Source organism: Triturus cristatus, chromosome 6 (genome assembly GCF_964204655.1).
Source record: "Triturus cristatus chromosome 6, aTriCri1.1, whole genome shotgun sequence".
Classification (NCBI taxonomy): domain Eukaryota; kingdom Metazoa; phylum Chordata; class Amphibia; order Caudata; family Salamandridae; genus Triturus; species Triturus cristatus.
This window is the reverse complement of record NC_140589.1, coordinates 952057770-952083653: the sequence shown is the minus strand read 5'-3', so window position 1 is coordinate 952083653 and position 25884 is coordinate 952057770. Positions and strand designations below refer to the sequence as shown.

General features: G+C 46.6%; 1 protein-coding gene across 2 annotated transcripts in view; it reads left to right on the top strand.

The window, feature by feature from the left end:
• Positions 1–25884, top strand: part of SLC18B1 (solute carrier family 18 member B1) — a 671163-nt gene that overhangs the window by 289726 nt on the left and 355553 nt on the right. For both annotated transcript variants that reach the window (XM_085611645.1, XM_085611646.1), the window contains exon 8: positions 2746–2847. In XM_085611645.1, the coding sequence (XP_085467771.1) occupies positions 2746–2847 (102 nt within the window). The remainder of the gene's footprint in view (positions 1–2745; positions 2848–25884) is intronic.

The following is a 25884-nucleotide window of genomic DNA, read 5'->3' as shown; positions in this document are numbered from 1 at the left end:
AAACATTGCCCTTCCCACAAATTGAGAGAAGGAGCTCTGATCCTTTTGCACCATTTTTCACGTATGACTAAACACTTCAAATAAAAATAGCAGCACACACATGGGTGCATATATATTCACAAGATACATGATAGAATCCCTATGTTGGATAACCATAGAGCATACAGCAGGCAGGAAACCTTGTCCTCCAACTATTTCTGGATCTCTCCCAGGAACATCCAGCCTCCCTGGCCTTTCCCTTTTTGATGGATCGCATATTACTCAATCCTTCCTTTCTTGAAAGAACATTTAATTCCCTTTCTCATATTTTAGCTGTCATCCAACATTGAGTGAGACGATGTGGTGTAACGGCAAGAGCTGCTGACTTTGGAGCTGGGCATCCAGGATCGAGTCTCAGCATCCACTCAAGATCCTGGGAAAATCACTTAATCTCCCCATGCTTATGGACTGTGCCTGGATACCTTCCCGGGTGATTAGCCGTGCTCTACAAATCCGAGTATTTATTTATTACTTATCACTCCTTGTTCTCTAGTAGGACTATGGTGAGTCTAGATCTGCTCGTGAGGTGTCGATTATGTATGATTTTGACTTGGTGATGTCATCCGGTGATTGCAGCATGTATCCAAAGTCTGTAGTTGCTCTAGAAAAGGAGCTGTTCGTATCCCAGTTCCTTCAGCACCCAGAGTTTTAGGTTAACCGTGACATGAACTGCCCTGGATCCTGCAATGTTGCCGTAGTCTGATGGAGTTTCCCCCCTTCAGTCTCCCTCTCTCCTCCTCTTTCATGCAGCTGCATCTGCTTGGGAGGCTCCTCACTCTTCGGTTTCAGGACTAGCACTTCTGATTTCTTCCATTGACTACTTACTAGTCGCAAACCAGCCCCTGGGTTTTGAGGGGCTCACTGCACCCCAATTATAGCTGTATTTTTAGTTCCAAGCCAGGAATGGGGTGGCCATGTTTGTTGTTTACAAGAGGGCCAATCTCACCCTCACTATGCCTCCACTCCATGCCACCAAACCCCCATTAAGTCAGCAAAATATCGTGCAGCCCTCAGAGATTTTCACTTGTATCAAAGACAAACGTAGCAAAGGCATGGTGGACATAGTTTGCTAGATCAGAGGCTCATTTCTGGGGATCATCCTTCAGAAAAGAGCTATGTTGTCAGATGTAAAGGGGCCCAGGATAGCGGAAAATGTAATTCAGTAAAGTGTTAACCGTTCATTCCATTTGATCTGACTCTGGTTCCTTCTGTCCTGCTCCATTAACGCACAATTGTAAGTCAGGTGTCTTTTGGTGCACCCGGATTACCTGGTTTTGTGAACCCCAGGCCCTATCAGATTTTACTGGCCAGAAAAATCAAGTTGTTAAAATCACAGAAGCATTGGAAAGGGGTTGAAGGCGTAAATGTAGTCCAGAACCATACTACAGCATGGGAGAGCATGCATGGCTCCCCTCTGCCTGGCTCCATCAACCCTCACCACTGACATTCTACCCTCTCGTTGCCTCACCGCCCTGCCCTCCAACCCCATTCACCACATGCTCACAGCTAGTGGTAACTGTGAACATTTATCTGTATGGAGTAGGAAATTCATTGCGAACTAGACCTGAAAATCCCAAGTCTCTGGTATTTCCAATTCTGTGATGATGAACTCATAATTGCACTGCTGTGGCAGGTTGTTACCGCACGTATTTGTGCATGCATAGTTTGGACCGCGCTAATGCCATGCAGCTTGTGTTCTCGGCCTCCCCAGTGTGCTGCTTTCCATGGAGCTTTAAAGCCGCTGTCTCAGATTAATTTAATTTAGATTGCAGTGTTTTTTCGGTCAAGCCTGGGCAGCTCATGCGCTATTCTGCAACGCATGCTGTATTCAAGTATGGAGTTGAAGCTCAGCCCACCCTCTACCCATATTTCTTATTGGCTTGCCCTTTGTAAATGCTGGCTTCTGATTCGTTAATAGGCTTGTTAGTCCATCTTAGTACCGCCTTGTCTGCATTTGTGAACTCCCATGAGGACTGGCCCTTTTACTTCCTGCAACATTGAGCGCACCATGCGCGCTTTCACTTTCCAAGCAGCCCGGGACAATGGCAGCCGCTTCTTTGAAATAAAATAGGTCTCGCATTTACAGGAGTTTCAGCTATTAGCATTGTAAATGACAATACCTTTTATTTATGTGTTAATAATCAAAACAGATAAATAAAAGGCATTGCCATTTACAATGCCAATAGCTTAAACTCTCGCAAATGCACGACCTGTTGCATTGCAAACGCTTGTTCCTTGATGTAGCTTTCATGCAGGGCTTCAGCATAACATGTTTGCTCTAAATGATGCTTAGGTCTGTGTATTTTTATTGCATTAAAACGTGGCAACCATTATTTCATTTTTGTCAGAAATGTGAACATTGGGTATGGTAAAATCCTTGTGATAAGTAAACTAAATCTCATATGTAATGTGACAATATTAGTCGGGCAACTTTAACAGTGACTCTACATTGAATGCAGATCCAATCTCCTAATAAACAAGACAAGATGCATTTGTTTGCGAGGTAATTTGATAATTGCTTTAGCCATGTGTTACTTTTAATTTCTCATGGTATTGAAAATACGTCATTAACTGGCAACTTTCAGGCATACTTTCCATAGTGCTGTCAGTCACCCATAGAAAACCAAATAACTACATTTATTGTTTTTATAACTGGATGAATGGAATGCGTGTAGATTGACAAATGTATTAATTTTGTATCCACAGTTCCATTTACCAGTTGGCAATGTGGGGTTGGTATTCCTTGGCCTTGCATTATCCTATGCACTTTCATCACCACTGCTAGGTTTGATAAGCGATAAAAAGCCAGTAAGTATGACTTATTACTATTCTGTATGCAAATCCATATGAATATTAGTTGCGTAAATATGTTGGATTGAATAAAATGTTGTATTTGGATATCATTCATAGGTCACTAGGGATTGCCATTGCAACCTTTATATTTTCTCTTTTAATGTTACCAAAATGCTCTCCTGTCAGACGAGCTTGCTTTTGAGGGTCTGGTACCCAACAAATCCGGGCGACAAAAACTTATGTCCACCATCCACTGCACCCTATATGCTGCTGACACTGCTGCTACTGAGGTTAATTCTAGCGTCTTGTTGCGCAGGCATGCATGGCTTCATATCTCCGGTTTGAAACCGAAGGTCCACCAAAATTCGACCTGATCTTCGATGGTCAACATCTCTTTGGACTGCAGGTTGATCAGTTATTGGAGAAAATAAAGAAGGGCACTTAGACAGCTAAAGCAATGGGTGCCTTTCAAACCCCTACCTCTTGCGGGTCATTTTGCTGCGCAGCCTATTGCGGAGGTTCCAAGACCAACTCCCCAGAACCCTCCATCTCCTACCATCGTCCACACGTGCAACACACTTCACCCAGAGGCTATTTTTGAGGCTCCTACAGAGGTAATAACTCCAAAGGAGTCTTCCCCCCAAAGGAGCTGCCACCAGCGTTTAGCCCTGACTTACCTCTTCTTCCCCCTGACCATATAACACCAGTCGGTGTCGCCTTCAGGAATTCTTTCCCACTTGGTGGATCGTCACCTCTGACCAGTGAGTATTGGATATTATCCAACATGGTTATTATCTGAAGCTCACTTCTACACCTCCCAACGGACTCCACCTCGCCAACACAAACTCTCCCCACAACATCAACAGCTTCACATGAAAAGGTACAAACGCTCATTTACAAAGGAGCTATAGAACCCATCCCTCACCATTAACAGGGTACAGGAGGTTTCTGAACCCCAAAAAGGACGGGTTACTCAGACCAGTTTTGGACCTCAGGCCTTTAAACAAATACATGTTCTCAGAGCACTTTCACATGGTCACTCTTCAGGATGTCATCCAGTTACTACAATGAGGTGACTTCATGGCTGCACTTGACACCAAGGATGCCTATTTCCACTTTCCAATCTATCTGGCACATCGCCGGGACCTCAGATGTGTAGTTAGAAGACAGCATTATCAGTTCAAAGCGCTCCCTTTCTGAGTCACTACCAGACTCAGGGTTTTTACCAAGTGCCTGGCCCCTCACCTATGCAGTCAAGGCATCCACGTCTTCACCTATCTGGAGGATCGACTCACCAAGAGTACCACTCGTAACAAATGCCTTGAACACACTCAGGTCGCCCTCAACCTACTTCACAAACTAGGGTATACTATCAACGCCTCAAAATCACACCTCCAGCTCCTCCAGATCCAACCTGATCTGGGGGCAATTCTCAACTTGAGTTGGGCATGGCCTACCCAAATACCACCAGGATAAAGTCTTTTTGGGCACTTATCCCTCTGGTCTAACCAGACAAACAAGTCGCCATCAGGAAAATCATGAGTCTCTTCTCCATGATGGCCTCCTCTATCGCCATAGTACCCCATGCCAGGTTACTCATGCATCCATTGCAGGAGGGCTTAGTGTACCAATGGTCTCAAGTAGAGTGTCATTGGGATGATCTAGTGTTGGTGGGCCATTAGCTTATTGCTCTCTACAATGGTGGAACACCAAGAACCTGTTACAGGGATTGCCTTTTTCCACCCCACTTCCGCAGAGGGCAGTCACAACGGACGATTCCCTTATGGGGTGAGAGGTGTACTCACAGGACCTGACTTTTCAAGGCCAGCAGACACTTGGACACAAGGGTCTCCTCATAAATTATCTGGAACTTCTAGCTGTTCACCTTGCGATGGAAGCCTTTCTTCCCCACATCACTGGCAAGGTAGCCTTCGCCAAAACGGAAAACATGACCACCATTACCTTCAGAAGCAAGGGGGCACCAGATCCCCTCAGCTCTCACTTAGCCCAGAGCATCTGTAGATGCGCACTCAGACACAAGATCCATCTGTTAGGTAATATTTACTGGAAGTAGACAACAACTTTTCCGACCTCCTCAGCAGGATGCAGCAACAAGTCCACGAGTGAGAACTTCACCCTCAAGTCTTACTGAACTACTTCCGGCGTTGGGGACTACCGTACATAGATCTCTTCACGACAGCAGAAAACGCCAAATACCCACACTTTGCTAACAGGTTCCCACACTCATCATCAGGGGCAATTCACTATGGATGAGTTGGTCAGGGATATTTGGTTATGCTTTTCCTCTTCTCCTACTACTTCCGTTTGTGGTCTGGAGGCTTCGGCAGACATCTCCCCCCCCCTCATCCTGATAGCTCCACATGGGCACACCAACCATGGTTCACCACCCTCCTATAACTCTCAGTAGTTCCACATGAGAAACTCCCCAACAGGCTGGACCTTTTCATGCAGAACCATGGAGAAATCTGACACCCGGACCCCAAGTCTCGCAGCCTTGCAATCTGGCTCTTGAGGTCCTAGAGTTTGGATACCTTAACCGTCCACCCCAATGCATGGACATTCTTAAAGAGGAGTGCAAGCCTACTACTTGTGACTGTTACGCAGCTAAGTGGTAGAAAATAGTTTACTATTGTTGGTCAAATCTTATTGACCTACTAGCAGGCAAAGTACAATTAATTGTCTGCTACCTGCCTCCTCTGCAAACTTGTGGTTTAGCTTTTACATCCATGTTATTACATCTAGAGTCTGTAGCTGCTTTTCTTCAGAATTCCTATAATTAAAGTGTTCATGGGAGGCCTTATATGAGCCATACCTCCTCGCATCCCACCAGCCCAGACATGGAATCTGAACATTGTCCTACCAAGACTGATGGGCCCTCCGTTTGAATGCCTCCACTCCCGCACCCTCCAAATTCTCTCTTGGAAGGTATTAGTTCTGGTCGCTATCACTTCACTTAGGCATGTCAGTGAGCTTCAGGCAACCCCAAGTTTCTCTCAAAAGTGGTCTCCCAGTTCCACCTTCGTTAGTCCATTGGACTTCCTGTTTTTTCCCTCAACCTGACTCCTTTGCGGAATGGGCTGTCCATATATCAGATGTTAAATGAGCCCTCATGTATCATATTGACAGAATTGAAACTTTTTGGAAAACAGAGAAACTTTTTGTTCCTTTCTCCAAACCCCATAAAGGCAAAGCTCTTTCTAAATCAGACATTGATAGGTGGATTGTTAAATGCATACAAGCATGCTATGCTAAAACCAATAGAACATTAACTATACATCGTAGAGCCCAATCCACTCAGAAAAAAGGAGCCTCTATGGCTTTCCTTGGCAACATTCCTGTCACTAATATTTGTAAAGCAGCTACATTGTCCACACACATACTTTTGCAAAACATATTGTGTGTATGTTCTGGCCCGCCAGCAAACCAATGTTGGCCTGACAGTTCTATGTACGCTTTTCCAAACGACTGAAATTTCCACAGGCTAGCCACCACTTTTATGGGAGGACGTCTTTACAGTCTATGCACAGCATGTGTATCTACAGCCACACATGCCCCAAACGGAAAATGTTACTTACCCAGTAAGCATCTGTTTGTGGCATGTAGTGCTATAGATTTACATGCGCCGACCCTCCTCCCCAGACGTCTGTGGCTATTGCAGTCACATTTATATATTCTCAATGTCTTCTTTCTTGGCATGGACATCTCTCATACAACGTTTTGCTTCACATTCCAACCTCACCTGCCATGCGGGAAAACAATCTCACAATGGAGTTGATGACCATGCGCATTACCAGCAAGAGGAGGATTTACAATTCCTCTTGCCTCGAAAGACTTTCTTCAAAGAAAAACAACTAGCACATATCCAGGCCCAACACTAGATAGCAGGATTATGCACAGCATGTGAACGTACAGCACTTCATGCCACAGAAAGATGCTTACTAGATACGTAACATTTTCTTTGGCTGAATACTTCACTGTTCCCGCAGGCCTCCCAGCTCTGAGGTGCGCTTTTCGTGGTAGCCTGTTTTCCGGCAGATATTCCTGCAGTGCCTTGCTGTTTCTTTCGTTGGTTCTGTCTCCGAAGTGGGATTCAAATTTGGCACACTCATTTTGCACACATACCTCTGTAGCAGGCAAAATAACCATATATCAAAGTGTATAGGAACAATCTCATTTAACACATTTTAACTAGATTATTCTTTGTAAAAAAAATGATGTTCAACACAACAACATTGAAATAAAAAACAAGAGCATACAAATTGTTAAATGTGTTTCCACGAATACTATAAAAGGTTAAAACCCGACTTTGAATGGTTATTCAAACGTTTATGTACAGGAGTAGTAGAATTGAAGGAAACTCTTGATGGTAATTCCTTATTTATTTGGGAGTTTTATAAAGTGCCCATAGTCTACTTTCTTTCACGTAATAATATGATTAGTGTATTGTAGAATTTCAGTGCTGTCACAGAAGTGAGGAATGTTAAATTACTGTTGTATATACGTGGAAACCATTCTGATATCCATGAATCACAAACCGTGATTGGAAAATAACTTACCTAAAGGCAATTTTGAACAACACGGGTTTCAAGCACTTCTTGAAGCGCACGCACTTCTGTTTTGCTCTGAGGCTTGCATTTATGTCATTCCAGAGTTTAGGACCGAGTACTCCCAATAATCTCCCCCGTCCCTGTTTAAGCTGCTTAAAGGCTCAGTGGATGATCAGATGTGCCATAATTGATAAAAGGTTCCTCAGTGGTTGATCGATGTGCTGTAGTTGATACCAGGTTCCTCAGTGGTTGATCAAACGTGCTATACTTGATACCAGGTTCCTCAGTGGTTGATCAATGTGCTATCATTGATACCAGGTACCTCAGTGGTTGATCAGATGTGCTATCATTGATACCAGGTTCCTCAGTGGTTGATCAGATGTGCTATCATTGATGCCAGGTTCCTCAGTGGTTTATCAGATGTGCTATCATTGATACCACGTTCCTCAGTGGTTGATCAGATGTGCTATGATTGATACCAGGTTCCTCAGTGGTTGATCAGATGTGCTATGATTGATACCAGGTTCCTCAGTGGTTGATCAATGTGCTATCATTAATACCAGGTTCCTCAGTGGTTGATCAGATGTGCCATCATTGATACCAGGTTCCTCAGTGGTTAATCAGATGTGCTATCATTGATACCAGGTTCCTCAGTGGTTAATCAGATGTGCTATAATTGATACCAGGTTCCTCAGTGGTTGATCAGATGTGCTATAATTGATGCCAGGTTCCTCAGTGGTTGATCAGATGTGCTATAATTGATACCAGGTTCCTCAGTGGTTAATCAGATGTGCTATAATTGATACCGGGTTCCTCAGTGGTTAATCAGATGTGCTATCATTGATACCAGGTTCCTCAGTGGTTAATCAGATGTGCTATAATTGATGCCAGGTTCCTCAGTGGTTGATCAGATGTGCTATCATTGATGCCAGGTTCCTCAGTGGTTGATCAGATGTGCTATCATTGATACCAGGTTCCTCAGTGGTTGATCAGATGCGCTATAATTGATACCAGGTTCATCAGTGGTTGATCAGATGCGCTATCATTGATACCAGGTTCCTCAGTGGTTAATCAGATGCGCTATAATTGATACCAGGTTCCACAGTGGTTAATCAGATGTGCTATCATTGATACCAGGTTCCTCAGTGGTTAATCAGATGTGCTATAATTGATGCCAGGTTCCTCAGTGGTTGATCAGATGTGCTATCATTGATGCCAGGTTCCTCAGTGGTTGATCAGATGTGCTATCATTGAGACCACGTTCCTCAGTGGTTGATCAGATGTGCTATCATTGATACCAGGTTCCTCAGTGGTTGATCAATGTGCTATCATTGATACCAGGTTCCTCAGTGGTTAATCAGATGTGCTATAATTGATCCCAGGTTCCTCAGTGGTTGATCAGATGTGCTATCATTGATACCAGGTTCCTCAGTGGTTAATCAGATGTGCTATAATTGATACCAGGTTCCTCAGTGGTTGATCGATGTGCTTTAATTGATACCAGGTTCCTGTTTGGTGCCTAGTAAGATGCATCGTGGCTCACCGTCCAACTGATACAAAGGGCCTTGTCCTTAGACGCTGTATCCTTGAGAACCATTTAAATTCTGGGTGGACGTGATTGTGTCGCCAAAAGTTTAAGCACATTTTTCCCATCTGTTTTTGCAGTCATATTTTATAGATGCACTTTTTTGGTATGGTACCAGAACACCATAAGAAAATATCTCCTGGCAGAAATGTGATACCCTAAATATTATTTGCAAAAATAGCGCCTCATTAGAATTACTAATATAAAATCTACACCCAGTGAGCGTAGATTTCGTAAGCCATATTTAGTACTCGATATTTTTGTCAGACAATATTTTTGCTTATTATATTTTGACTTAAAACTGCTTCTTCGATGGACCCATATACCTGAAGTTGATATAGAGCAGGTGTCACCACGGAGTTCGTTATTATCTTACCAGTCGTATTCAATGTCCGTTCCAGCAATATATTTTTAATGAGTAGCAATTACACTCCCTTTTAAAGAACTGTAGTGAGCTACAGTATTGGGATCAAATTTCATGGGCTTTGGACTCACGTCATTCACTGAAGGTTGCAGAATAAATTCAGCTTAACTCCTGCCTTTTGCACAGCATTTGAAACAGGCCACCAGCTTTTACTTTTCATATCTACTACCCTGTTAAAACCTGCGATCTTCATCCCAAAGGATGCCTTTTCCTCACTACCAGATTCAGGTATGCAACCATTTACTCCTTCAAGCATCCTCCACCCTGCCAAACATCTCAGTTTCCAGAAAGCCAACAGAATCAGGCTGTTCAGACTGTTACTTACCTCCTGTGTCCATAATTCTTATTTTCTGTCAGTGGCTATACACCACTTGTCCTTAATCAACCAGCTTTTTGTTCTTAATTTCGGTGTTTGTTACCCAGGAATGGATTGTGTGTTTTGTGTCAGTGTTCTATTTACGTATTTTAATATTATTGCTTGACCTCAAGTGTTTTTGTAAAAGTGACCTTACCTTATCCTGTGAAATTGACCTTACATTAACCTGAATTTTGTATTGAATGTTGACTTTTTTTCCTGTTTTTTTCCTGCCACTTACCAGAACTCGCAACCATTGCAGGCTGGGACCCTAAGGCTACCCCAGTGCTGAACTTTGCTCAATATAAATGCCGAAAATACATAAATAAACATTTCCCAACAAAGGGCTTAACACAGTCTGTGAGTCTGACTGTGTATATTCTCTCTTACACTTTCGATTCCACCTGTGTGTGTAGCTTTGTCATTTGACTATTTTGCAGTGGCGGCCAGCGGCAGACGAAAGTGGTGAGCAAATATTTAACCCACTGTGAGGCACTGGTAAATAAACACAGCAGTGCCCTTAGGCTGGTTGTATGACATTAGAACGCATGCCATTACAATGCATGCCGTTACAGCGCATACCTTTACCCCGACTTGCTGTCGGGGGATACGCTGGAAGTTGGAATAGTATAATTTACTATTCCAACTCCAGTGTGTGCAACACTAGGGAAGGTGTTGGAGGTAACGCCAACACCTTCTACCCCCTGCAACAAGCCTTTCGCGTTCTAACAACATGCGTTGTAATAGCATGCGTTGTAACGCTTCCGTTGTAAAGGCTGTTTCTCCCTTAGGCTTAGTGCCAAATCTCTCAATTGTGGTCCGTTTTAACAGTGTTTATAACAGGCAACGATTCTAAAGGAATGTGTCCCATATTCCTCTGCTGGCAGCCCCACATGCCGCAGACCCTCTCGCACCACTTGCAAAAGCTGTTAGGATGACACCGGTGACCAATTTTAATGCTGCAAAACAATGCCCTGTGCACCTCCTGCTCGTCTTTGCAACTCCCAGCAACACAAAACCGGACAACACTGTGTGGATGTGGCTGCAGCATCCTGTAGCCCCTTTTCTTTTTGGATCCACCTTGGATTTCGGAATGCTGACTTGTACTCCCCCATGCGCTGGCTGCACCTCCGATCAACATAGACCTGCTACCCCTTTCCGCCCAAGCAGCTCTGACACCCTGAAAATCCCCAAAACCATACAACGCATCAGACTTGAAAACAAAACAGCTTCTGCCACACTGGAGCATAATGCCGTCAAGACATCAATCACTCTGCAAAAAACTTGCCTAGGTAACTGCTATCGACCCCCCCATTACCATCCTCCCCCGCCCAACCTTCCAATAGCGATGTACCCAGTTCTCCAGCCGAGGGCACATAGCCCCACAACTACTTCCCCAGGGAAGCAATACTGGAAAGCTTCCCAGTGATTGTTACCCTCAACCAACCCTGTTCCACCTTTTCCAAGATAGAATTCACCACATCATCATGCAGTCTCCCTTTGTGGCTGTTTCAACATCTCCTCTGGGCCCATTATGCCAAAAACTCCCTCCATGCCTGCCCATACACCCATCTTGTAGAAATGGCCCCGGAACCCATTGTCAATTGCAGCATCCTTTTTCTCCTACTTTCCACAAGTCCACTGGCATCACCATCCAGTCCTTGTCCACTTCCAAAGCAAGTCCACAGACTCTCTGCCACTGAAAACGGGACAGAGCATCTGCAATGTTATTATCTTGTCCCGGTACATGTCGTGCCCTGAAACAAATGTTCTGGCGTAAACAGATCAGCACAAAAACCCTCAGCAACTTCAAGACACGTACATCACCCGGTGACTGCCGGTTCACCACCTACACCACTGTCATGTTATCTATGTTGAACAACACTTTTTTGTTTGCAAATTCACATTCCCACAGAGCCAGCACCATCAACAATGGAAACAACTCCAGGAAGGCAATGCTTCTCCCACCCCTCTTCTAGCCCTCCGGCCATCGTTCGACACACCAATGTACTTGCCAGTACAGACCAAAACCCGTCCCTCCTGCAGCATCAGAAAAAACTTGTATATGCCGTCCGCTCTTTCACCTAGGACTTCCAATGGCACCCCATTAAAATGAGTCAAGAATGCCTACCACATCCCCATGTCCTCCTTAACCCCTGCCTTCAAACGCATCTGATGGTGGGGCAACGACAGACCTGACAATGCCAGCCATGAAGCCAACGAAGCTTGAGGGGGGCCCCCCTGCAAAGTGCATGGAAGGGGCCACCACGCTCCAGACCCAGTCAGTAACTCTCAAGGCGACCTGTGCACAGTGTCAGAGGGGGCATCCAGGATCCCAGGACCCCCCGTACCGAGGGGGCTGTGGGTGCTATTGATACACCACTGTTTTGATGTGCTCTACTCCTTTACTGGTAGTGCATTGGGCGCGTGACTTGTCACGAGGGGAAAAGGGTCTTGAACAGCAACACAACACATTCTCTCTGTTGCAAGCCAAATATCCAGACAAAACAGGTCAATTGCTCACCAACCCCTTCACACATCTGCAACGGTTCTTCACGATTGTTAGAACTGTAGGGCTACTCTGCTGCTGGCACAGACAGTTACACATGCCAAAACAACAATTGATGGACAGAATGTAGAACAATGTCATACATTCACCCCAGTACAGAGATCTGGGCCTAAATCCATCGTTTTTTTGCTCACCATGCCGTTCCAGTTTGAACCCAGCCATATGCAAATCAGTCTTGACCCTGTGCCTCATGGGAACAGTCCAGACCGAACTGCCAAGCCAGATCCTCCCTGGACTGGAAACAAGCATCCTAGGACCGGTTTCTGGCATTTCAGCCGTCTTCAGCCAGGCTTGCTTGATTTTCAGTGGCATGGAGAGCAAGGGACCCACGTCTGGCCATACCCTTTCCACTCGGGGTGACAAATGCAAAAACAACAATTGATGGACAGAATGCAGAACAATGTCATACATTCACCCCAGTACAGAGATCTGGGCCTAAATCCATCGTTTTTTTGCTCACCATGCCGTTCCAGTTTGAACCCAGCCATATGCAAATCAGTCTTGACCCTGTGCCTCATGGGAACAGTCCAGACCGAACTGCCAAGCCAGGTCCTCCCTGGACTGGAAACAAGCATCCTAGGACCGGTTTCTGGCATTTCAGCCGTCTTCAGCCAGGCTTGCTTGATTTTCAGTGGCATGGAGAGCAAGGGACCCACGTCTGGGCATACCCTTTCCACTCGGGGTGACAAATGCAAAAACAACAATTGATGGACAGAATGTAGAACAATGTCATACATTCACCCCAGTACAGAGATCTGGGCCTAAATCCATCGTTTTTTTGCTCACCATGCCGTTCCAGTTTGAACCCAGCCATATGCAAATCAGTCTTGACCCTGTGCCTCATGGGAACAGTCCAGACCGAACTGCCAAGCCAGGTCCTCCCTGGACTGGAAACAAGCATCCTAGGACCGGTTTCTGGCATTTCAGCCGTCTTCAGCCAGGCTTGCTTGATTTTCAGTGGCATGGAGAGCAAGGGACCCACGTCTGGCCATACCCTTTCCACTCGGGGTGACAAATGCAAAAACAACAATTGATGGACAGAATGCAGAACAATGTCATACATTCACCCCAGTACAGAGATCTGGGCCTAAATCCATCGTTTTTTTGCTCACCATGCCGTTCCAGTTTGAACCCAGCCATATGCAAATCAGTCTTGACCCTGTGCCTCATGGGAACAGTCCAGACCGTACTGCCAAGCCAGGTCCTCCCTGGACTGGAAACAAGCATCCTAGGACCGGTTTCTGGCATTTCAGCCGTCTTCAGCCAGGCTTGCTTGATTTTCAGTGGCATGGAGAGCAAGGGACCCACGTCTGGCCATACCCTTTCCACTCGGGGTGACAAATGCAAAAACAACAATTGATGGACAGAATGCAGAACAATGTCATACATTCACCCCAGTACAGAGATCTGGGCCTAAATCCATCGTTTTTTTGCTCACCATGCCGTTCCAGTTTGAACCCAGCCATATGCAAATCAGTCTTGACCCTGTGCCTCATGGGAACAGTCCAGACCGAACTGCCAAGCCAGGTCCTCCCTGGACTGGAAACAAGCATCCTAGGACCGGTTTCTGGCATTTCAGCCGTCTTCAGCCAGGCTTGCTTGATTTTCAGTGGCATGGAGAGCAAGGGACCCACGTCTGGGCATACCCTTTCCACTCGGGGTGACAAATGCAAAAACAACAATTGATGGACAGAATGTAGAACAATGTCATACATTCACCCCAGTACAGAGATCTGGGCCTAAATCCATCGTTTTTTTGCTCACCATGCCGTTCCAGTTTGAACCCAGCCATATGCAAATCAGTCTTGGCCCTGTGCCTCATGGGAACAGTCCAGACCGAACTGCCAAGCCAGGTCCTCCCTGGACTGGAAACAAGCATCCTAGGACCGGTTTCTGGCATTTCAGCCGTCTTCAGCCAGGCTTGCTTGATTTTCAGTGGCATGGAGAGCAAGGGACCCACGTCTGGGCATACCCTTTCCACTCGGGGTGACAAATGCAAAAACAACAATTGATGGACAGAATGTAGAACAATGTCATACATTCACCCCAGTACAGAGATCTGAGCCTAAATTCATCGTTTTTTTGCTCACCATGCCGTTCCAGTTTGAACTCAGCCATATGCAAATCAGTCTTGACCCTGTGCCTCATGGAAACAGTCCAGACCGAACTGCCAAGCCAGGTCCTCCCTGGACTGGAAACAAGCATCCTAGGACCGGTTTCTGGCATTTCAGCCGTCTTCAGCCAGGCTTGCTTGATTTTCAGTGGCATGGAGAGCAAGGGACCCACGTCTGGGCATACCCTTTCCACTCGGGGTGACAAATGCAAAAACAACAATTGATGGACAGAATGTAGAACAATGTCATACATTCACCCCAGTACAGAGATCTGGGCCTAAATCCATCGTTTTTTTGCTCACCATGCCGTTCCAGTTTGAACCCAGCCATATGCAAATCAGTCTTGACCCTGTGCCTCATGGGAACAGTCCAGACCAAACTGCCAAGCCAGGTCCTCCCTGGACTGGAAACAAGCATCCTACGACCGGTTTCTGGCATTTCAGCCGTCTTCAGCCAGGCTTGCTTGATTTTCAGTGGCATGGAGAGCAAGGGACCCACGTCTGGGCATACCCTTTCCACTCGGGGTGACAAATGCAAAAACAACAATTGATGGACAGAATGTAGAACAATGTCATACATTCACCCCAGTACAGAGATCTGGGCCTAAATCCATCGTTTTTTTGCTCACCATGCCGTTCCAGTTTGAACCCAGCCGTATGCAAATCAGTCTTGACCCTGTGCCTCATGGGAACAGTCCAGACCGAACTGCCAAGCCAGGTCCTCCCTGGACTGGAAACAAGCATCCTAGGACCGGTTTCTGGCATTTCAGCCGTCTTCAGCCAGGCTTGCTTGATTTTCAGTGGCATGGAGAGCAAGGGACCCACGTCTGGGCATACCCTTTCCACTCGGGGTGACAAATGCAAAAACAACAATTGATGGACAGAATGCAGAACAATGTCATACATTCACCCCAGTACAGAGATCTGGGCCTAAATCCATCGTTTTTTTGCTCACCATGCCGTTCCAGTTTGAACCCAGCCATATGCAAATCAGTCTTGACCCTGTGCCTCATGGGAACAGTCCAGACCGAATTGCCAAGCCAGGTCCTCCCTGGACTGGAAACAAGCATCCTAGGACCGGTTTCTGGCATTTCAGCCGTCTTCAGCCAGGCTTGCTTGATTTTCAGTGGCATGGAGAGCAAGGGACCCACGTCTGGGCATACCCTTTCCACTCGGGGTGACAAATGCAAAAACAACAATTGATGAACAGAATGTAGAACAATGTCATACATTCACCCCAGTACAGAGATCTGGGCCTAAATCCATCGTTTTTTTGCTCACCATGCCGTTCCAGTTTGAACCCAGCCATATGCAAATCAGTCTCGACCCTGTGCCTCATGGGAACTGTCCAGACCGAACTGCCAAGCCAGGTCCTCCCTGGACTGGAAACCAGCATCCTAGGACCGGTTTCTGGCATTTCAGCCGTCTTCAGCCAGGCTTGCTTGATTTTCAGTGGCATGGAGAGCAAGGGACCCACGTCTGGGCATACCCTTTCCACTCGGGGTGACAAATGCAAAAACAACAATTGATGGACAGAATGTAGAACAATGTCATACATTCACCCCAGTACAGAGATCTGGGCCTAAATTCATTGTTTTTTTGCTCACCATGCCGTTCCAGTTTGAACTCAGCCATATGCAAATCAGTCTTGACCCTGTGCCTCATGGGAACAGTCCAGACCGAACTGCCAAGCCAGGTCCTCCCTGGACTGGAAACAAGCATCCTAGGACCGGTTTCTGGCATTTCAGCCGTCTTCAGCCAGGCTTGCTTGATTTTCAGTGGCATGGAGAGCAAGGGACCCACGTCTGGGCATACCCTTTCCACTCGGGGTGACAAATGCAAAAACAACAATTGATGGACAGAATGTAGAACAATGTCATACATTCACCCCAGTACAGAGATCTGGACCTAAATCCATCGTTTTTTTGCTCACCATGCCGTTCCAGTTTGAACCCAGCCATATGCAAATCAGTCTTGACCCTGTGCCTCATGGGAACAGTCCAGACCGAACTGCCAAGCCAGGTCCTCCCTGGACTGGAAACAAGCATCCTAGGACCGGTTTCTGGCATTTCAGCCGTCTTCAGCCAGGCTTGCTTGATTTTCAGTGGCATGGAGAGCAAGGGACCCACGTCTGGGCATACCCTTTCCACTCGGGGTGACAAATGCAAAAACAACAATTGATGGACAGAATGTAGAACAATGTCATACATTCACCCCAGTACAGAGATCTGGGCCTAAATCCATCGTTTTTTTGCTCACCATGCCGTTCCAGTTTGAACCCAGCCGTATGCAAATCAGTCTTGACCCTGTGCCTCATGGGAACAGTCCAGACCGAACTGCCAAGCCAGGTCCTCCCTGGACTGGAAACAAGCATCCTAGGACCGGTTTCTGGCATTTCAGCCGTCTTCAGCCAGGCTTGCTTGATTTTCAGTGGCATGGAGAGCAAGGGACCCACGTCTGGGCATACCCTTTCCACTCGGGGTGACAAATGCAAAAACAACAATTGATGGACAGAATGTAGAACAATGTCATACATTCACCCCAGTACAGAGATCTGGGCCTAAATCCATCGTTTTTTTGCTCACCATGCCGTTCCAGTTTGAACTCAGCCATATGCAAATCAGTCTTGACCCTGTGCCTCATGGGAACAGTCCAGACCGAACTGCCAAGCCAGGTCCTCCCTGGACTGGAAACAAGCATCCTAGGACCGGTTTCTGGCATTTCAGCCGTCTTCAGCCAGGCTTGCTTGATTTTCAGTGGCATGGAGAGCAAGGGACCCACGTCTGGGCATACCCTTTCCACTCGGGGTGACAAATGCAAAAACAACAATTGATGGACAGAATGTAGAACAATGTCATACATTCACCCCAGTACAGAGATCTGGGCCTAAATCCATCGTTTTTTTGCTCACCATGCCGTTCCAGTTTGAACCCAGCCATATGCAAATCAGTCTTTACCCTGTGCCTCATGGGAACAGTCCAGACCGAACTGCCAAGCCAGGTCCTCCCTGGACTGGAAACAAGCATCCTAGGACCGGTTTCTGGCATTTCAGCCGTCTTCAGCCAGGCTTGCTTGATTTTCAGTGGCATGGAGAGCAAGGGACCCACGTCTGGGCATACCCTTTCCACTCGGGGTGACAAATGCAAAAACAACAATTGATGGACAGAATGTAGAACAATGTCATACATTCACCCCAGTACAGAGATCTGGGCCTAAATCCATCGTTTTTTTGCTCACCATGCCGTTCCAGTTTGAACCCAGCCATATGCAAATCAGTCTTGACCCTGTGCCTCATGGGAACAGTCCAGACCGAACTGCCAAGCCAGGTCCTCCCTGGACTGGAAACAAGCATCCTAGGACCGGTTTCTGGCATTTCAGCCGTCTTCAGCCAGGCTTGCTTGATTTTCAGTGGCATGGGGAGCAAGGGACCCACGTCTGGGCATACCCTTTCCACTCGGGGTGACAAATGCAAAAACAACAATTGATGGACAGAATGTAGAACATTGCTTGATTCCGGTCCAGGGAAGACATGGCTTGGCAGTTCGGGCTGGACTGTTCCCATGAGGCACAGGGTCAAGACTGATTTGCATATGGCCATGTCTGAACTGGGGTGGCGTAGTGGGCAAAAGAACGATGGATTTAACCCAGATCTCTTGACTGGGGGAGAATGTCTGTGTAGTATCCTCAGGTCATGTGTTATGTTCCTTTCATTCTGTACCTAGCTGCTCAGCCAGTGTCAGTGTTCCGCGTAGAATGTTAGTGTGGGTGGAATGCTTAGATACTGTGTGGGACTGAGACAGTTGGGAAGATGGGCTGAGCAGCTAGGATGCTGCTCCTGGTGGGGACTATCCTGGGTTAATGCTGGGGCCTATGTTGGGGCCTATTGTGGAGCCTGTTCTGGATTTACTACTTCTACACCTATGATCTTAATAAACTACATCTACTCCTACCTGGCCACGTCTACAGCGTCTATCTGTCATCCTGCACACGTGGGGCCAGCCCACTACATTTTTGGCGACGATCTGGAGAAAATCTCACGCAAAAAGCAACATGAACTCAACCAAGAAAGAGGAGTGGACAAAGAGAACGTGTAGAAAAGTACCAAGGTCAAGGAAAATAAAAAAAAAAAAGAAACAAGTGCCAAGCGTCAAGAAACAAGTGTCAAGAAATTTAAAGAAGAGAAAGGAAACATGTTGAAGAAAAAGAAATTTGTCAAGCATGCCTGTCTGCCCCACCAGTGTCCACCACATCGGACAGCCCAGCCCAGGCATGCTGTGTCATCATCACATCATCCACCTCAGGAAAAATAGTTACAAGCCAGTCTACTTAAGGAGAAGAAAATATGCCACAAGGAAAAAAAAACGTCTATTGTGCTACAACTAAGAATTTTTTTTTGAGCAACAAGTAACAGGCGTGCTGTGTTGTCATCTTTGGCGTCTACATTTCTTGGCAATTCATCATCATAGCTGCCTGAGTTAACACGAAGATTTGTCAAACAGTACCTTCGAGTCAGTAAAAAAAAAGCAACATGGTGCAACAAGCGAGACCGTGACTCTGTACCAAGGTAATTGGTGACTGCTTGTGAACAAGTGTGATGTAGACTTTGCTCTAAATAGGATGTTGGATTTCTTAATTATTCCCTCGTTATGGCGCTGAACCTGTGTGGGAATTACTTGTGCTATTTCCCGTTTAAATTATCGACTGGCGCATTGAAAGCTTAAATTCAGTTCACTGAACTACAATTAGATTAAGTGGTGGTCTTTATTTTGAGAGTAATATATATAAATACTTTGTGGTTGGCTGCGTGGTCTGTTTGCAATGACAGTTGCGTTTCTTTCAAAATTCAAATATGGCTCGCGCTACTTACTGTGTTCAACGCCGCGCGCAGCCATTCATCAAGCCTTCATGACGTCTTCTGGTCTTCGGAGCTTCAAGCTTGCATAGAGTTTTCTAGTGTTCAGAGCTGCGAGCGTGCGTTTAGAGGCGGGAGCGCGCCGTGAGCCACCCGGGATACGTCGTTTGTGCGTGCCACCATCTTGGGGTTCATGGTGTTTGCTGTTTCTGCCAACCACGATTCTTTAATATACCAACCACGTTTTGTGCGCAAAATAAAGCAAATTGAAAAAAAAGTCGGCAACGAGTGGGCACAAGTCAGGTGCTACAGTACAAGTTCAGTGAGAGCCTGAGGAGAATTTGCACAATGGCGTAACGCATCGCCGTAACCAACAGCTAATGGAAAATTAAATGTAAATTAACAACGAAATATGAAGAAGCAGAGAAGAGGTATTTTTCGTTTTTAAAGGTACTGTGTTTTGATGGTAGCAGCGGAAAAAAAAGGTCATCAGTAAGCACTCACCGTTAATTCATGTAGCGACGAAGCGGTGCATTTGAAAGTTTCAAAACTGCGTGTTGTGTCTGCATGAATTTGAAGTGTTCAAATTGGTTTTTTTTGGACGCCTGTCGCGGTGACAGGCACACCATTGACTTTTGGAAATACAAGTTTGTGGTACATGTTTTACAGATTTCACGCAAAATGTTGTTGCTTTCATGAGTGGAAAAATTTAATGAAAAGAATGTTTCACAAGAGAGTTAATTTATTGCAAAATGTTTATTTCTTTCTACAATGTCTTATGATTAGTAGTATGCCAATTTTGCTTTATCGCTATGTACAAGTTCTTGTTTGTTGGCATGGGAGTGGGTACTAGTCCCATGTCTCTTATTTACGTATCCCTGCTTAAGGGATAGGGGCGGGTTTTTAGTCCCATGACCCTTATATAAAATGTTTTATCCCTGCCTGCCTAAGGGATAGGAGTGGGTTTTAGTCCCATTTCCTTTTAGATAGTTATTCCTGCCTAGAGATGGGAGTGGGTTTTTAGTCCCATCACCCCACGTTCACAGTAATTTATTTGGGAATGGGTTTTAGCCCCATTTTTACAGGGGGTTTTAGTCCCACCTTTGTCACTTTGAGTTTGGGTGTTAGTCCCATTTACTCCATTATAGGGGGTTAGAGTCCTACCTATTTATAGGGGGTTAGAGTCCCACCTATGCCATTAGTAATGGGTCTCAGTCCTATTTACTAAGTTTAAAGGGGGTTTTAGTCCCACCTTTTACGTTTGTGTTGGGATTAAGTCTTTTCATTTACGTATTTGCTGTTTTGTGTGTGTGTAGCCATCTTTTGATGCCACACGGTGCTGCATGTTGGTTTTACGTGCTGCACAGTCAGTGGGTTTTAGTCCCATATGACGTATTATTTACATTTGGGTGTTAGTCCTAAACACGTGGGTATTTTTAGTCCCATAGTGTCCCTTACATGTGGGGTGGTGTTTTGAGTTTTTCGTCACAGTCTTCTCACGTGAGAAGTACTTCCTTGGGTGTTGTTGTACCCACAGGCATTTATACCCGTAGGATTCTACTCTGGGTATCAGATTCATTTGTTGTATGTGAGCTCTTATTTCACTACTTAAAATTTTTTTTGTTGAGTATTAAGGGAAGGGGATGGTGTTAGTGTGTTGATCTATGCTTGCATCTTTCCTTTCTCTATTCATATCTTGTGTACATTTCTGTATTTATTTGTTTGCTCATTAATAGTTTGGGTCTATTCTAGGTTTTATTAATTTTCAGTGTAAAGGAAGAGGATGTGTAGTATCCTCAGGTCATGTGTTATGTTCCTTTCATTCTGTACCTAGCTGCTCAGCCAGTGTCAGTGTTCCGCGTAGAATGTTAGTGTGGGTGGAATGCTTAGATACTGTGTGGGACTGAGACAGTTGGGAAGATGGGCTGAGCAGCTAGGATGCTGCTCCTGGTGGGGACTATCCTGGGTTAATGCTGGGGCCTATGTTGGGGCCTATTGTGGAGCCTGTTCTGGATTTACTACTTCTACACCTATGATCTTAATAAACTACATCTACTCCTACCTGGCCACGTCTACAGCGTCTATCTGTCATCCTGCACACGTGGGGCCAGCCCACTACAGTCTGCATTGTCAGCATTCCGTCCATCATTTGTTTGTTGTAATGCTTTTCGCCCTAAGTGGGATGGGTATTCCCAGACGTGGGACCCGTGCTCACTACGCCACTGGAATCAAGCTATCCTGGCTGATGACGGCTGATAGCCAGAAACCGGTCCTAGGATGCTTGATTCCGGTCCAGGGAAGACATGGCTTGGCAGTTCGGGCTGGACTGTTCCCATGAGGCACAGGGTCAAGACTGATTTGCATATGGCCATGTCTGAACTGGGGTGGCGTAGTGGGCAAAAGAACGATGGATTTAACCCAGATCTCTTGACTGGGGGAGAATGTCTGCATTGTCAGCATTCTGTCCATCATTTGTTTGTTGTAATGCTTTTCGCCCTAAGTGGGATGGGTATTCCCAGACGTGGGACCCGTGCTCACTACGCCACTGGAGTCAAGCTATCCTGGCTGATGACGGCTGATAGCCAGAAACCGGTCCTAGGATGCTTGATTCCGGTCCAGGGAAGACATGGCTTGGCAGTTCGGGCTGGACTGTTCCCATGAGGCACAGGGTCAAGACTGATTTGCATATGGCCATGTCTGAACTGGGGTGGCGTAGTGGGCAAAAGAACGATGGATTTAACCCAGATCTCTTGACTGGGGGAGAATGTCTGCATTGTCAGCATTCCGTCCATCATTTGTTTGTTGTAATGCTTTTCGCCCTAAGTGGGATGGGTATTCCCAGACGTGGGACCCGTGCTCACTACGCCACTGGAGTCAAGCTATCCTGGCTGATGACGGCTGATAGCCAGAAACCGGTCCTAGGATGCTTGATTCCGGTCCAGGGAAGACATGGCTTGGCAGTTCGGGCTGGACTGTTCCCATGAGGCACAGGGTCAAGACTGATTTGCATATGGCCATGTCTGAACTGGGGTGGCGTAGTGGGCAAAAGAACGATGGATTTAACCCAGATCTCTTGACTGGGGGAGAATGTCTGCATTGTCAGCATTCCGTCCATCATTTGTTTGTTGCGATGCTTTTCGCCCTAAGTGGGATGGGTATTCCCAGACGTGGGACCCGTGCTCACTACGCCACTGGAGTCAAGCTATCCTGGCTGATGACGGCTGATAGCCAGAAACCGGTCCTAGGATGCTTGATTCCGGTCCAGGGAAGACATGGTTTGGCAGTTCGGGCTGGACTGTTCCCATGAGGCACAGGGTCAAGACTGATGTGCATATGGCCATGTCTGAACTGGGGTGGCGTAGTGGGCAAAAGAACGATGGATTTAACCCAGATCTCTTGACTGGGGGAGAATGTCTGCATTGTCAGCATTCCGTCCATCATTTGTTTGTTGTAATGCTTTTCGCCCTAAGTGGGATGGGTATTCCCAGACGTGGGACCCGTGCTCACTACGCCACTGGAGTCAAGCTATCCTGGCTGATGACGGCTGATAGCCAGAAACCGGTCCTAGGATGCTTGATTCCGGTCCAGGGAAGACATGGCTTGGCAGTTCGGGCTGGACTGTTCCCATGAGGCACAGGGTCAAGACTGATTTGCATATGGCCATGTCTGAACTGGGGTGGCATAGTGGGCAAAAGAACTATGGATTTAACCCAGATCTCTTGACTGGGGGAGAATGTCTGCATTGTCAGCATTCCGTCCATCATTTGTTTGTTGTAATGCTTTTCGCCCTAAGTGGGATGGGTATTCCCAGACGTGGGACCCGTGCTCACTACGCCACTGGAGTCAAGCTATCCTGGCTGATGACGGCTGATAGCCAGAAACCGGTCCTAGGATGCTTGATTCCGGTCCAGGGAAGACATGGCTTGGCAGTTCGGGCTGGACTGTTCCCATGAGGCACAGGGTCAAGACTGATTTGCATATGGCCATGTCTGAACTGGGGTGGCGTAGTGGGCAAAAGAACGATGGATTTAACCCAGATCTCTTGACTGGGGGAGAATGTCTGCATTGTCAGCATTCCGTCCATCATTTGTTTGTTGTAATGCTTTTCGCCCTAAGTGGGATGGGTATTCCCAGACGTGGGACCCGTGCTCACTACGCCACTGGAGTCAAGCTATCCTGGCTGATGACTGCTGATAGCCAGAAACCGGTCCTAGGATGCTTGATTCCGGTCCAGGGAAGACATGGTTTGGCAGTTCGGGCTGGACTGTTCCCATGAGGCACAGGGTCAAGACTGATGTGCATATGGCCATGTCTGAACTGGGGTGGCGTAGTGGGCAAAAGAACGATGGATTTAACCCAGATCTCTTGACTGGGGAAAATGTCTGCATTGTCAGCATTCCGTCCATCATTTGTTTGTTGTAATGCTTTTCGCCCTAAGTGGGATGGGTATTCCCAGACGTGGGACACGTGCTCACTACGCCACTGGAGTCAAGCTATCCTGGCTGATGACGGCTGATAGCCAGAAACCGGTCCTAGGATGCTTGATTCCGGTCCAGGGAAGACATGGCTTGGCAGTTCGGGCTGGACTGTTCCCATGAGGCACAGGGTCAAGACTGATTTGCATATGGCCATGTCTGAACTGGGGTGGAGTAGTGGGCAAAAGAACGATGGATTTAACCCAGATCTCTTGACTGGGGGAGAATGTCTGCTTTGTCAGCATTCCGTCCATCATTTGTTTGTTGTAATGCTTTTCGCCCTAAGTGGGATGGGTATTCCCAGACGTGGGACCCGTGCTCACTACGCCACTGGAGTAAAGCTATCCTGGCTGATGACGGCTGATAGCCAGAAACCGGTCCTAGGACGCTTGATTCCGGTCCAGGGAAGACATGGCTTGGAAGTTCGGGCTGGACTGTTCCCATGAGGCACAGGGTCAAGACTGATTTGCATATGGCCATGTCTGAACTGGGGTGGCGTAGTGGGCAAAAGAACGATGGATTTAACCCAGATCTCTTGACTGGGGGAGAATGTCTGCATTGTCAGCATTCTGTCCATCATTTGTTTGTTGTAATGCTTTTCGCCCTAAGTGGGATGGGTATTCCCAGACGTGGGACCCGTGCTCACTACGCCACTGGAGTCAAGCTATCCTGGCTGATGACGGCTGATAGCCAGAAACCGGTCCTAGGATGCTTGATTCCGGTCCAGGGAAGACATGGCTTGGCAGTTCGGGCTGGACTGTTCCCATGAGGCACAGGGTCAAGACTGATTTGCATATGGCCATGTCTGAACTGGGGTGGCATAGTGGGCAAAAGAACGATGGATTTAACCCAGATCTCTTGACTGGGGGAGAATGTCTGCATTGTCAGCATTCCGTCCATCATTTGTTTGTTGTAATGCTTTTCGCCCTAAGTGGGATGGGTATTCCCAGACGTGGGACCCGTGCTCACTACGCCACTGGAGTCAAGCTATCCTGGCTGATGACGGCTGATAGCCAGAAACCGGTCCTAGGATGCTTGATTCCGGTCCAGGGAAGACATGGCTTGGCAGTTCGGGCTGGACTGTTCCCATGAGGCACAGGGTCAAGACTGATTTGCATATGGCCATGTCTGAACTGGGGTGGCGTAGTGGGCAAAAGAACGATGGATTTAACCCAGATCTTTTGACTGGGGGAGAATGTCTGCATTGTCAGCATTCCGTCCATCATTTGTTTGTTGTAATACAGACAGTTATACAGCATTGTAGTGCCGAGGCGTTAGGCTCTGGTGTTCAAACTGGTGGTTTATAATGTCTAGCATTGTGAATGTCCGCCCTGAATCTGTAATAAACATGTGATGACCAGAATCCTGTGTTCTGTGTCAAGTGCTACTTCCCATTGGGTCTAGGCCCCAGACATGTGACTATCCCCCGTGAAAGAACTTTTTAAATAAATGTGCACCTGTACATATTAGCACCGCAATCCTCCCCTGTAGCGCTTCATAATTAGTATGAAGGGGCTCCCATCAGTTTTGTTTTCATTTCGTTTCCTCTTGTGGCATCCACCTAGCTTATAATGCCAGTGCTTGCCTTTTATGTCCCAGTCCAGCTGGACCACAGATTTGGATTTTGTGGTCCATTCACTGAAGACCTTACTTTATGCCCACCACCACACCAAGATGTAAGATGAAGGTCCCCTATAGAGCCCGTGAAAAAAATATTCAAACCCATGTTAGTAGGATAACTCAGCTGGTTGAACACCCACTGCAGAGATCTCTGTGAAATTTGCAGGAAATAGGGTGTCCTAAAGGGCTCTTCCTTCCATCACAAGAGGCCGATTAAGCAATGACTAACGAGGTGTTTACACCTATTACACAAATATTACACAAGAGAGAATTAAACTAGTGCAGGCTATGTAAACACTTAAATATTACATTGTGAAGACGCCCACTTCAAAGTAACACAACCGGTCACAAGGTAGCAACCTGAACACAACCTCCCCACACTGGTAAACCATGCTTTGTGTGTGTTCCTCCACTGAGCTGTCTGGGGCTGAACATTAATTTGTAAACATAGGACATGCAATCTCCTGAAATTAAAACGATGTTTGTTTTCA